An 11,778-nucleotide genomic window follows, 5' to 3' on the forward strand; every position below is an offset into this window, starting at 1 on the left:
CGATTGACTTTTGGTGGCTATGGAGGCTTCTGGCGGCGGAACTCCCGATCTAATCTCTGTTCTGGATGTTTTAGGGTACATGGAGTTATATAGGCAGAAGAAGTATGTCAGGGGAGCCACGAGGGCCCCACGAGGCAGGGGGGCGCGCCCTAGGGGGGTGGGCGCGCCCCCCCACCCTCGTGGCTTCCTCGTTCCTTCCTTGACGTGGGGTTCGAGTCCATCGGGTGGTTTTCGTTCCAAAAATAACTTCTCTAGTTGATTTCGTTCCGTTTCGACTCCGTCTGATATTCCTTTTCTTCAAAACACTGAAATAGGCATAAAACAACAAATCTGGGCTGGGCCTCCGGTTAATAGGTTAGTCCCAAAAATAATATAAAAGTGGATAATAAAGTCCAATATTGCCCAAAACAGTAGATAATATAGCATGGAGCAATCAAAAATTATAGATACGTTGGAGACGTATCATGGGTATGCAAAACGGGTATATCAATCGTTATCAGAGACCACCTGAGGATTCCCTTGTACGTCAAAGCTTCTTGCTTCCTTGGTGTTTCCTTCTCGTGACGGGTCCGATAATCAGACTATCGGAGAGGGCCTTCAGAGAATAGGGGCCTAAAAGGAAGAAAATGTAAAAGGTATACGGGTCCTGAAGCAGTTGAGCCGCATTATGGGTCATGCCATGGCCGTGCCTCTGCCTATGCCCATGATATCTTGAGTGTGTAATTATGTATGCGCGGCGCAAATTTCGCCACTTGACTGGGACTAGGACGGAGGCCGAATTGCTAGGCGAGCTCTAAACGTGCCTGGCGATCCTCTTGCGGGGTACTCTGGACTCGCTTGAAGGTGTCCGGGGTCTTTTTCGCTGAATTGGCGGTTTGCCTCATAAGGCTGCTTTGTGCTTCTGTTGCGAGGGCCGCAATGTGCTCCTCCGTGCGGAGCGAGCGCTTTGTGTCTCCATTAACTGTTATGACCCCGTGAGGTCCTGGCATTTTGAGCTTGAGGTATGCATAATGCGGTACCGCATTGAATCTGGCAAATGTGGTTCATCCGAGCAGTGCATGATAGCCACTGCGGAAGGGGACGATATCGAAGATTAGATCCTCGCTTTGGAAGTTGTCCGTAGATCCGAAGACCACTTCCAGTGTGATTGAGCCCATGCAACATGCCTCTACACCTGGGATGACACCTTTAAAGGTGGTTTTGGTGGGTTTGATCCTCGAGGGGTCTATACCCATTTTACGCACTGTATCCTGGTAGAGCAGGTTCATGCTGCTGCCACCGTCCATAAGGACTCAACTGAGGTGAAATCCGTCAATGATGGGGTCAAGGACCAATGCGGCAGAACCGCCATGTTAGATACTGGTGGGGTGGTCCCTGCGATCGAAGGTGATCGGACAAGAAGACCATGGGTTGAACTTTGGGGCGACTGGCTCCATCGCATAGACGTTCCTCAGTGCACGCTTCCGTTCCCGCTTGGGAATATGGGTTGCGTATATCATGTTTACCGTTTTCACTTGGGGAGGAAATTTCTTATGTCCTCCTGTGTTCGGCGGCCGGGGCTCCTCCTCGTCATCGCTATGCAGCCCCTTTTCCTTGTTTTCAGCATTCAACTTGCCGCCCTGTTTGAACACCCAGCATTCTCTGTTGGTGTGGTTGGCTGGTTTATCGGTGGTGCCATGCATTTGACATGAACGATCGAGTATGCGGTCCAAGCTAGACGGGCTCGGATTGCTTCTTTTGAACGCCTTTTTCTGCTGACCAGATTTAGAGCCACTGAATCCGGCATTTACTACCATGTCTTCGGCGTTGTCGCCATTGTTACGGCGTTTGTGTCTGTTGCGACGTGGCCTGCCGTTGCTATCTTTGGCATCTGAATTGCCAGGGTTTCTTGATGTGTTGTTGCTGCGAGGTCATGAGTGTCGTGAGGGCTGCCGTGGATTTCGGCTTTTCTTGGCCGAGGTGTCGGGCGAGCCACTCGTCGTGGATGTTATGCTTAAATTCCGCTAAGGCCTCGGCATCCGGACAATCGACAATTTGGTTCTTTTTAGTTAGGAACCGAGTCCAGAATTTCCTGGCTGATTCCCCTGGCTGTTGGGTTATGTGACTCAAGTCATCGGCATCCAGTGGTTGCACATAAGTGCCCTGGAAGTTGTCAAGGAATGCGTCTTCCAAATTCTCCCAACTGCCAATGGAGTTTGCCGGCAGGCTCTTGAGCCAATGCCGAGCAGGTCCTTTGAGTTTTAATAGGAGGTACTTGATGGCATGTAGATCGTCACTGCGGGCCATGTGGATGTGGAGGAGGAAATCTTCGATCCATACCACGGGGTCTGTTGTACCATCATATGATTCAATATTCACGGGTTTAAAACCTTCTGGGAATTCGTGATCCATTACTTCGTCGGTGAAGCATAGGGGGTGTGCGGCGCCTTTGTGCCGGGCTATGTCACGACGCAGTCCGTACGAGTCTTGTCTGTTGTATTCGGCCCGGCCGGATTTGCTTTTAGTATATTCGGCGTGACGGTCGTCGTCACGCGTTGGGGCACGCCCCCGTGATCCGTAGATCGATCTTGTATATCCTGCTTTGTTTTCCAATACGTCTCGCAGGTCCTGCGTGTTGACCCGGGCCTTGGTGTTTCTGTTTGACTGGCGACGGGGTGCGGGTTGGACTTCGGGCTGATATGCTGCTTTGTCTCGGTCACGAGGTGGCCGGTCAGCCGCATCATACGCTGGTAGTGTAGGCTTTAATGCTTCCTCCTCCAATTGGGGTAGCAACCTGCGCTTTGGGTAACTTTTGGTTGGGCGCTCGAGTTTGTATTCCTCGGCTGCCAGCGCCTCTGTCCATCTATCTGCTAGCAGATCTTGATTAGCTTGAAGCTGTTGTTGCTTTTTCTTTAGGCTTTTTGCTGTGGCCATAAGCCGACGCTTGAAGCGCTCCTGCTCTATGGGATCCTCAGGCACGATAAATTCTTCGTCGTCGAGACTCACCTCGTCTTCGGAGAGGGGCATGTAATTGTCATCCTCCGATTCTCCGTCTGCCGCCTGTTCCTTAGGGCTAGCTTGCCCATCCTCCCGCTCGAAGCCTGGCTGGAGGGATTGTCTTCGTCTTCGGCACTATCCGCAGCGTTATTGTCTCTTGTGCCGGTATCGCTGTTTTTGCTATGGCGGGGCTTGGAGCGGCGCCGATGACGCCGGTGCTTAGATTGCTTCTCGAGGGAATTATCCTCCATTGCCTTATTACCATCGCTTTCTTTGGGGGTGTCCATCATGTATATATCGTATGATGAGGTGGCTGTCCAGCGCCTTGTGGGCGGTGGTTCCTATTCTTCTCCTGCATCGTCGTCCATACCGTCGATGTCTTCGGAGCCGAAATCAAGCATGTCGGTTAAGTCATCGACAGTGGGTGGTGGGTGGGGAATGAATTTCGTCGTCCGCTTCCCACTCAAGCCGGACATAGTTCGGCCAAGGGTCTCCTGACAAGGAGAGATACCTCAATGAATTTAGCACGTCGTCCAAGGACGAGTGCTGAAAGATATCCGCGGAGGTAAACTCCATGATTGGTGCCCAATCAGATTCGATAGGCACGGACGCAGGCGGTTCGGAGCCTGTGGCCGGGGACGAATCCAAGGGTCCGGCAACACAGGTCTCATAGGAAGTGAAGTCAGTATTCGGCTCTATTGCCGCTGAGTGTGCGGCCTCCGTGGCAGGGTCCATCCACCTGTCCTCGGACGGCACGATCTGCTCCGCATTGAGGGCCGAAGTAGCCACATGTGTGATCTCCCAAACACCGTCCGTCGGTAGAGCTAAGTCATGCTCGTCGTGACTGTGCGGCGCACCTGACATGGGCTCGAATCCGTCGAAGATCAATTCTTCGCGGATGTCGGCAGTATAGTTCAAGCTTACAAACCTGACCTGATGGCTAGGGGCGTAGCTCTCGATCTGCTCCAGATTGCCAAGCGAGTTGGCCCGCAGTACGAAGCCGCCGAATACGAAGACCTGTCCAGGGAGAAAAACCTCACCCTGGATCGCATCGTTGCCGATGATCGAAGGAGCCATCAAACCTTATGGTGACGACACGGTGGAACTCTCAATGAAAGCATCAATGTCGGTGTCAAAACCGGCGGATCTCGGGTAGGGGGTCCCAAACTGTGCGTCTAAGGCGGATGGTAACATGAGGCAGGGGACACAATGTTTACCCAAGTTCGGGCCCTCTCGATGGAGGTAATACCCTACTTCCTACTTGATTGATCTTGATGATATGAGTATTACAAGAGTTGATCTACCACGAGATCGTGGAGGCTAAACTCTAGAAGCTAGCCTATGATTATGATTATTGTTGTCCTACGGACTAAACTCTCCAGTTTATATAGACACCGGAGGGGGCTAGGGTTACACAGAGTCGGTTACAAGGGAGGAGATCTACATATCCGGATTGCCAAGCTTGCCTTCCATGCAAAGGAGAGTCCCACCTGGACATGGGACGAAGTCTTCAATCTTGTATCTTCATAGTCCAACAGTCCGGCCAAAGGATGTAGTCCGGCTGTCCGAGGACCCCCTAATCTAGGACTTCCTTAGTGGGCGCGCCCCCACCCTCATGGGGCCCACGGGACTCCTCTCCGATAGATTTTTGTTCCAGTATTTTTTATATTTTCCAGAAAAATTCTCCGTTGATTTTCATCGCATTCCGAGAACTTTTATTTCTGCACAAAAACAACACCACAATAGTTCTGCTGAAAATAGCGTCAGTCCGGGTTAGTTCTAATCAAATCATACCAAAATCATATAAAACTATTGTAAACATGGCATGAATAGTTCATAAATTATAGATACATTGAAGACGTATCAGCATCCCCAACCTTAATTCCTACTCGTCCTCGAGTAGGTAAATGATAAAAAAAATAATTTATGAAGTGTGAATGCTAGCAAGTGCTTAAGTTTGATCAACGATAGTTTCAATCACTTTTTATAGCATCATTATATATCATAATAGTAGATCAACTCATAAAACTTCTCATGATCAAGTAACAAGCTATTCACATGTTAAAGTATAGATCATAAAGTTTCTTGAAAACTAACAAACCATGCTCTTAGTCATCAAACAATTGCAATTCATCTTATTTTCGGGAAGGGTCTATGTAAGAGTTTTGATTCAGCAAACTTCACATACTCAACTATCATTTAATCTTTCACAATTGCTAACACTCATATAATATTTATGGTTCAAAGTTTTAATCGGACACAGAGAAAGATAGGGGCTTATAGTTTCGTCTCCCAACCTTTTACCTCAAAGGTAATGTCAACAATAATAATTTATGAAAACCTACATCTAGGTGAAATATATATATATATATATATATATATATATATATATATATATATATATATATATATTTATATATAGGGCGGTAGCCGGAGCGAGGGAGCCCGTAGCGCCGTGACTGGCCGCCTCCAATCTCTGATTCCCCACACCCGTCGCCGTACTTCTCCTCATTTTCTCCCGACCAAGAGCGCCAGCGACCTGGCTCTTCTTCCTCCTCCAGACCAAATGTGTCACCGGTCCCGCTCCTCTTCCTCCTCCTGGCACGCGCGCCGCCATCCCCGCACCTCCTTCCTCCTCCTGGCACGTGCGCTACCATCCCCGTGCCTCCTTCCTCCTCCTGGCACCTGTGCCTCCTTCCTCTTCCTAGTACCCGTGCCGCCGCCCCCGCACCTCCTTCCTCCTCCTAGCACGCGTGCTGCCGCCGCACCTCCTTACTCCTCCTGCCATGCGCACCGCCGCCCCGACCTTCCCTGCCGCACTCTCCTCCCAGGCTCATGCCGCCGCCCCGACCACATCTCCACCAGCTCCGGCCACCGCCGCGCCCCCATCTCCCCCGGCTCCCACACCGCGCATCTCGTCCTAGTGGGGCTCCATAACCACAGTACCGGACCACCCCAGGCCATTCAACGCCACCAACCCGGCCCGTTCATTGCAGCAACACCCAGGATCTAGCTACCACCATGTCGTTCCCACGGTGACGTTCGATGGAGCACCTCGTCTCTCTCCTGCTGCAGGGAGGCCAGCTACTGCACTGTGGAGGTAAGATTCTTTCCTCTAGATTTCTTCCGGCGTCCAAAAATGTTATTTGATTTTTCCATGAAAAAAAATGAGGCACCTAATATGTCTCTTTGTTCTGCAAGTGAGCTGTAAAAAATGTGGCAAATTAGGTAGAGATTAAACATCCCCCGGAGCACACCGTCAGTGTCCATGAGCGGGGCTCCCGTGGATGGCTGGATCCCGTCGTCGGCGTCGATAGCGTCCACGAGCGCGAGCACCCCACATCCGGCGTGAGTAGCTCCTGAAACTATTTCCTTAACATTGCTACAATTCCGCACTTATGGTTGAGTCCTACTAGTACTGATGAAATATAGAATTGAGTGGAAAATTTAGTTGATTCCTGAGACCCTGACTAGATTTCCTACATATACCGTTCAGGGTTTAGGATGCTGTAAAACAATTGTATACTTCTAGTTGCTGCTTCCTGCCACCAATGAATTGTGCAAGTTCAAAGAGTGCCGCATGACAAAATAAAAAAGTATTGTATGGCAAGTTCATAATTTTGGTATCATGAAAAGTGTGATTTTTGGATAGTATTTTGTACGATTCATTTGTTCATCTTCAGAACTTAGAAATATTAAGTCTACTTTTTTCTATGATGAAGGTACAAATAGCTCCACTAGAATTGGTAACTGGTGGAGATCATTCATGTTGATTACTTTTGACAAGAATAATAGTCCACTAGAGAATTTGCTGAAGATTAGATAGGAGTGAAAAAACTAAAGGTTTGGAAGTGATGGTAAAAACTGATACGTCAAATTTAACATTCTCTTATTTCTGTTCTATTATTTTCTTTTAGTTTTGGCGTCTGAATTTGTGGATATATGAGCAGGCCCCAATATTTATTTCTTCAATTCTCTTCTGCCGTCAGGTCGCGGCCTCTTCCTTCTGTAGGTCACCGCCTCCTGCTTCTGCAGGCCGTGCCCCATCCCCCGATTCCCGCAGCAGACATGCCGCTCACCGCCGGCACCACAGTCCGTTCACTGCCGACAACCGAGGCCATTCAACGACGCAACGACGAGGTCTGGCCTTCCCCCTTCCTCTTTACATGTATCTTTGTATTCTGTTTCAGTTCATCTACTTGTCGATCATAAGTTTGATTTCATCTGTGTTTCCATGTTATTCCTGTATAGTACAACGGGTATTTGTATTCATTTCAGTTCATCTACTTGCCAGTTGTAAGTCCAATTACATATGCTTTTCCATGTTCTTCATACAGCATGAGAAGATTTGTAGATGCACAACAGAGTTTGTAGACTGCCATGTTAAACAATGTCAACAGGTTGGACAGACTCCCTCTTTTGTGCATAGAGGAACCTCTTTTGTCAATTAATTTAAGGTGCTTTGCTATTACAATTTTGGTGCACAGGCAACAAGCAGCAAGGGAAAAAGAAGAGCAAGATTGACATCAGTAGTCAAAAATAATAGAACATCAGTTCTAAAATTCCCCACACATCAGTACACCTATGTATTGCTTCTGCGATTTTCAAATATGGTTACAGTTGTTGCTTCGATTTTGCTGTTGATGTACATAGTTTGTGAAGAGAAGATTTTGTAATTCATTTTGCCGATGGAATGAATTACTAAAAGTTCAAATTTGCTAATTTCTGCAGTTCTGGTTCTCTAGATTGGTCTTGGTACATGATACATCTTAAGCTTGGTCTTGGTACAGGATACATCTTAAGCTGGAGTTCGTCGCTAAGCAGGTTTGATTATGTAAAGTTCAAGTTTTTTGTGTGTGATGCAGTATAGCTCAACTACATTTTGTTACCTCTTTACTTTTAAATTGCTGACTGGATGTTGAACTAATTCTCTGCCTTCTCCATCACTTACGTGGTTTCCTATTTGCTTGAGCTATTGTACTCATGTATATTTCAAAAATACTAAGAAATGTGGCTATCAATTATCTTATATACAAAATTTTGGGGACTTGATCTATTGTACTCATGTATATGTCTAAATAGGACCAAATTTTGCATGTTTTCTGCTTGTATGTATGTGGTTGAACTATTTAGCTATTGAGCAAAGTTTAAACTTTCTATGTGTGAAGGTTCAATCAAATTCATTTTCGTAGCTATGAGGTTGAGCCAATTTTCTCGTCTACTGAAACCGATCATTTGATAGGGAACTCAAAAGAAATAGCATATATGAGCATACGTGAAGTTCAAAAGTTCTGGTTCAGGGAAGTAGACATCCTGTAATTTTTGGGAATTAGTAGTTCACCTTTGCTAAGTGTAGCAAGTTCTCTGGTTGCAAAAATTAATTCACTTTGCAAAAACTCTGGAGGTCAACAATTTCTTTTGTTTGTTGTAGATGGAGATGTGTGTATGTATACATGTGTTCTGGAGATAGGAGAACTTATCTGGTGGTGTGTGCGTGCTGCTGCATCCTCTTCCGGCTGCTCTAATTCACACCTTCAGTGCAATTTCTATATTCCCTTGTGTTCACGAATCTTGTAGTACTTTTTTCCATAAAAATCTTGTAGTAATATGTAAAGCAAGCGTGGCCAACACATAGTTTAGGTGTCGCGGTAGTACTCACTGTTGATGGTGGCCTTCTTTTGTGCCGCTACTACTTTGCCACCTAGAGTGGTACTGCTACTACTTATCATGTTGATAAAACCTCGCGAATAGTACATCTATTTGATCAACGATTCTGTAGGGAGAAAAAGTTCACCAATGTACAATCTCTAATCTCAATATACCAAAACTTTTTGTTTAGGAGTTGGTACTGCTCAAGTTTATTTCTTGATGTACACATGATGTCCAAATTCTTCTTTCAATTCGGTTCAATTTATAAATTTCATTCAGTTCAACGAGGTGGAGATTGGGGCACGGTGGAGTGTGACCGTGTGTGTGCAGACGGCCCACCGCAACGTCACCGGCCGGATCCCGCTCTTCAGTGTATGTTTTGTGTGCTTTTCAGTTCACCTACTTAACAATTGCAAGTCCAATTTCCTCCTTGTTTCCATGTTCTTCCTCTAGCAAAACAGGTGTTATGCCTCTATGTATCAAAAGAAACCTATGTTCTTTTCTATTCTTGCAAATGAAGCCGCACTTCTGTTCTGTTTGAACTTACTTGGCATAAAAAATAGTATTTGTTCTACTGTAAAAAACATAAAATGAAATGTCTTGGTGCATGATCGAAGGTGCATCTGGAAGCATCCCCATGTCAATTGCAAAGGTTTCCAGGATGTGGCGTCCATACTAGTAGTCCAACCCGGCCACCCCAGGCCGTTCACCGTCGCAGCTCCCAGGCCGATTGTGTCGAGCCTTGTGCCACTTCCTGTGGAGCTCCATCGTTGTACTGCCCATACCTTTCTTAGCTGCCACACCGGGTCGTTCAGCGACACAACCTAAAGCAATTCGACACCGCGGCTCGGGAGGCACACACTTCGCCCGTTCATCCCAGGAGAGCAGTACATCACCTTGTGCGAGCAGAGCGTTGCCGATGTACACTGATTCTCTAAGCTCCCTTGCCACTGCTCCAGTATGTCCAGCGCCGTCCCCAGTCCAGCCCCGTGGCATCCGGACGGTCAAGTTCATGCCGAGCAGCAGTCCACGTCCGTCAGCTCCTATTTCCACTATAGTGATTGGTTGCCGTTTTCCTCACCCTTCCCGATGCACGACAACCCAACCCACATGTTGCTGCCGTCCGCCACCCCAAAATAGTTTTGGCTCTTCCTCAAGCAGCCATTTAACCTTTTGGTGTTTTTTCTGTTGGTGATTGATTTTAGCAATTTGTAGCTATCTTGCATATGGAACCTGAAAGTCTAAGACTGTTGTAGATTCAGTTCTTGTAGCACAAATGTCCCAGAGTTCAGTGACATCTCTAATTGATGTATTGTGGTCTTGCATCTCCAATGTATGTTGCTCAGCTTCCTCCCGATCCGCTTGATCTCGCCCTGCTCCGAAGCATGCTTCAGTTCAACAAAAAGCTCTAGAAAAGTTCAGAGTTCTGCGTACTTTGCATTTATAGTTGGCTCTTTTTTATTCGTCTGTTTGGGTTAAGGCAGGGAGAGGGAGCAGAAGGTCATCATGAAAAAATGTCTCTCCTAGATCCGGGCTGGCAACCTGCGCCTCTACTAATTAGGACGATGTGCACCTTTCCATGGTCTAATGTATTCCTTCTTGTTAGTTCTCCAATTAAGTTTGCCCAAACTTCAGGATAAGCAGTTTGCTCATTTATTTTTCTTTTGTGTTTTGCATTCATTCTATAACAGAGGGTGATTGGATATTTTTGTGTCAGCCTGGAGGGATTCTAAAACATATATGTTCTGGTTATGATTTGATGCCCTCTACATCTTTTATATTATTTACATGGGTATTGAAACTATTTGCGTTCAGGTACAACAAGAAGTTCATGTATTGATGCCCCTGGAGTCCATGTAGCTCTGCTGCCGTGCTACCCTTATCGGCCTCGGCTATGTATGTCAGTCCAATACCGTCGCCCCAGGCCGTTCACTGTCGTAGCGACCAGGCCGTTCATAGAAAAATGTTGATTATATTGATACCTAAAACTAGTCTTTGCTCACTTTTGAATTGAAAAGGAAAAAGGAGTCTCTAATAATAAGTTTATTCAAAAACAGAAACAAAAATAAACAAAAAACATGAAACACAAAAACCCCATGAAATTTGCAGGGAAAACATAATAAGTTCTAAGAAAATAAATATAGAAGTTCATATTTTGAAACGGATGAAGTATTTGGGAACTAAATGAAGTATTTCAAAGTACAGAACTTTTGTTTAGCTTTGTTTGTGTACTTCTAATGTTACTGTGCATGAACTTGTCGTTATTTTTACATGTTTTACATGATTACGGTCATTTCGACCTTGACAAATTTCATTTCACCTTATATGGTTTTTTCCATCCATCTTACAGGTCGAAGGAGCTCCCTTATGTTTAGTGGATTCAACAAAAAAAGTCCCTGCTGCCACTGCATCCTGAGTTCAAGGGATTCCTTAGGCGCCTTCTACACCATCTTGCTAATGATGCCATCGTTGGATGCCACAGCCATGCTCGTCGTTCTTGTACTACCATTCACATACTGCTCCCTGTTTTACTCCATTGAGATCCATAGAAATAAGTTATATTCAGTTCGCCACTTTTACAATTGATGGTCCTATGTTGACCGAAACAATAGTTCAAGCTCCTAAAAAAGCAATCATGTGTATGCTACATCACTTTGAGGAACTACAGCAAACAAAATAAGGAGAGCTTGGTACTACTTGATTTTTTTTATAGTACTACTTGAAGCCTTTCTGTTGTATACATTGTCTCCTATTTATTATAACCTCGTCAGATTGTTGGATGCATGTGGTCCTTCTCTTGTGCATATTCAGTTTCAAAATAAATGTTGAATTGAATGGAAAAAATCATGCCATCTACACTGGAAGTTCAAGAAAAGAGGAGAGCTCATTTACAGGTAAAAAATTCATGTACATCTACAGGGGAAGTTCAACTAAAAATAGAGTTCATTTACAGGTAATAAAAAATTGATGTACATACAATTGGTGGTCCATTCTACAAAGGAAAATTGGTTTAATTAAAAATATTGATCAGTACAAGTTAAAAAAGGTGGTCCATAATTGATGTACATACAATTGGTGGTCCATTCTACAAAGGAAAATTGGTTTAATTAAAAATATTGATCATTACAAGTTAAAAAAGGTGGTCCATTCGGA

General features: G+C 45.6%; 1 protein-coding gene across 15 annotated transcripts; it reads left to right on the plus strand.

The window, feature by feature from the left end:
• The first annotated feature begins 5,420 nt into the window (after nt 1-5,420).
• On the plus strand, nt 5,421-11,363 carry LOC125509622 (uncharacterized). Of its 15 annotated transcripts, XM_087520178.1 has the most exons (10): nt 5,423-6,076; nt 6,178-6,324; nt 6,966-7,116; nt 7,314-7,376; nt 7,464-7,562; nt 7,708-7,800; nt 8,408-8,462; nt 8,905-8,997; nt 10,441-10,521; nt 10,976-11,363. In XM_087520178.1, exons 2-6 carry the CDS (start codon nt 6,245-6,247, stop codon nt 7,747-7,749), a joined length of 435 nt encoding a protein of 144 aa, XP_087376304.1. In that variant the 5' UTR covers nt 5,423-6,076; nt 6,178-6,244; the 3' UTR covers nt 7,750-7,800; nt 8,408-8,462; nt 8,905-8,997; nt 10,441-10,521; nt 10,976-11,363. The 15 variants fall into 15 exon arrangements, with proteins under 15 accessions (XP_087376270.1, XP_087376273.1, XP_087376264.1 ...); XM_087520144.1 differs by having other exon boundaries at nt 5,421-6,076; nt 7,464-7,800; XM_087520169.1 differs by having other exon boundaries at nt 8,408-8,997.
• The last annotated feature ends 415 nt before the right edge of the window (nt 11,364-11,778 follow it).

This window comes from Triticum urartu, chromosome 1A, assembly GCF_056163025.1.
Source record: "Triticum urartu cultivar PI428250 chromosome 1A, HENAU_Tu73, whole genome shotgun sequence".
NCBI lineage: Eukaryota > Viridiplantae > Streptophyta > Magnoliopsida > Poales > Poaceae > Triticum > Triticum urartu.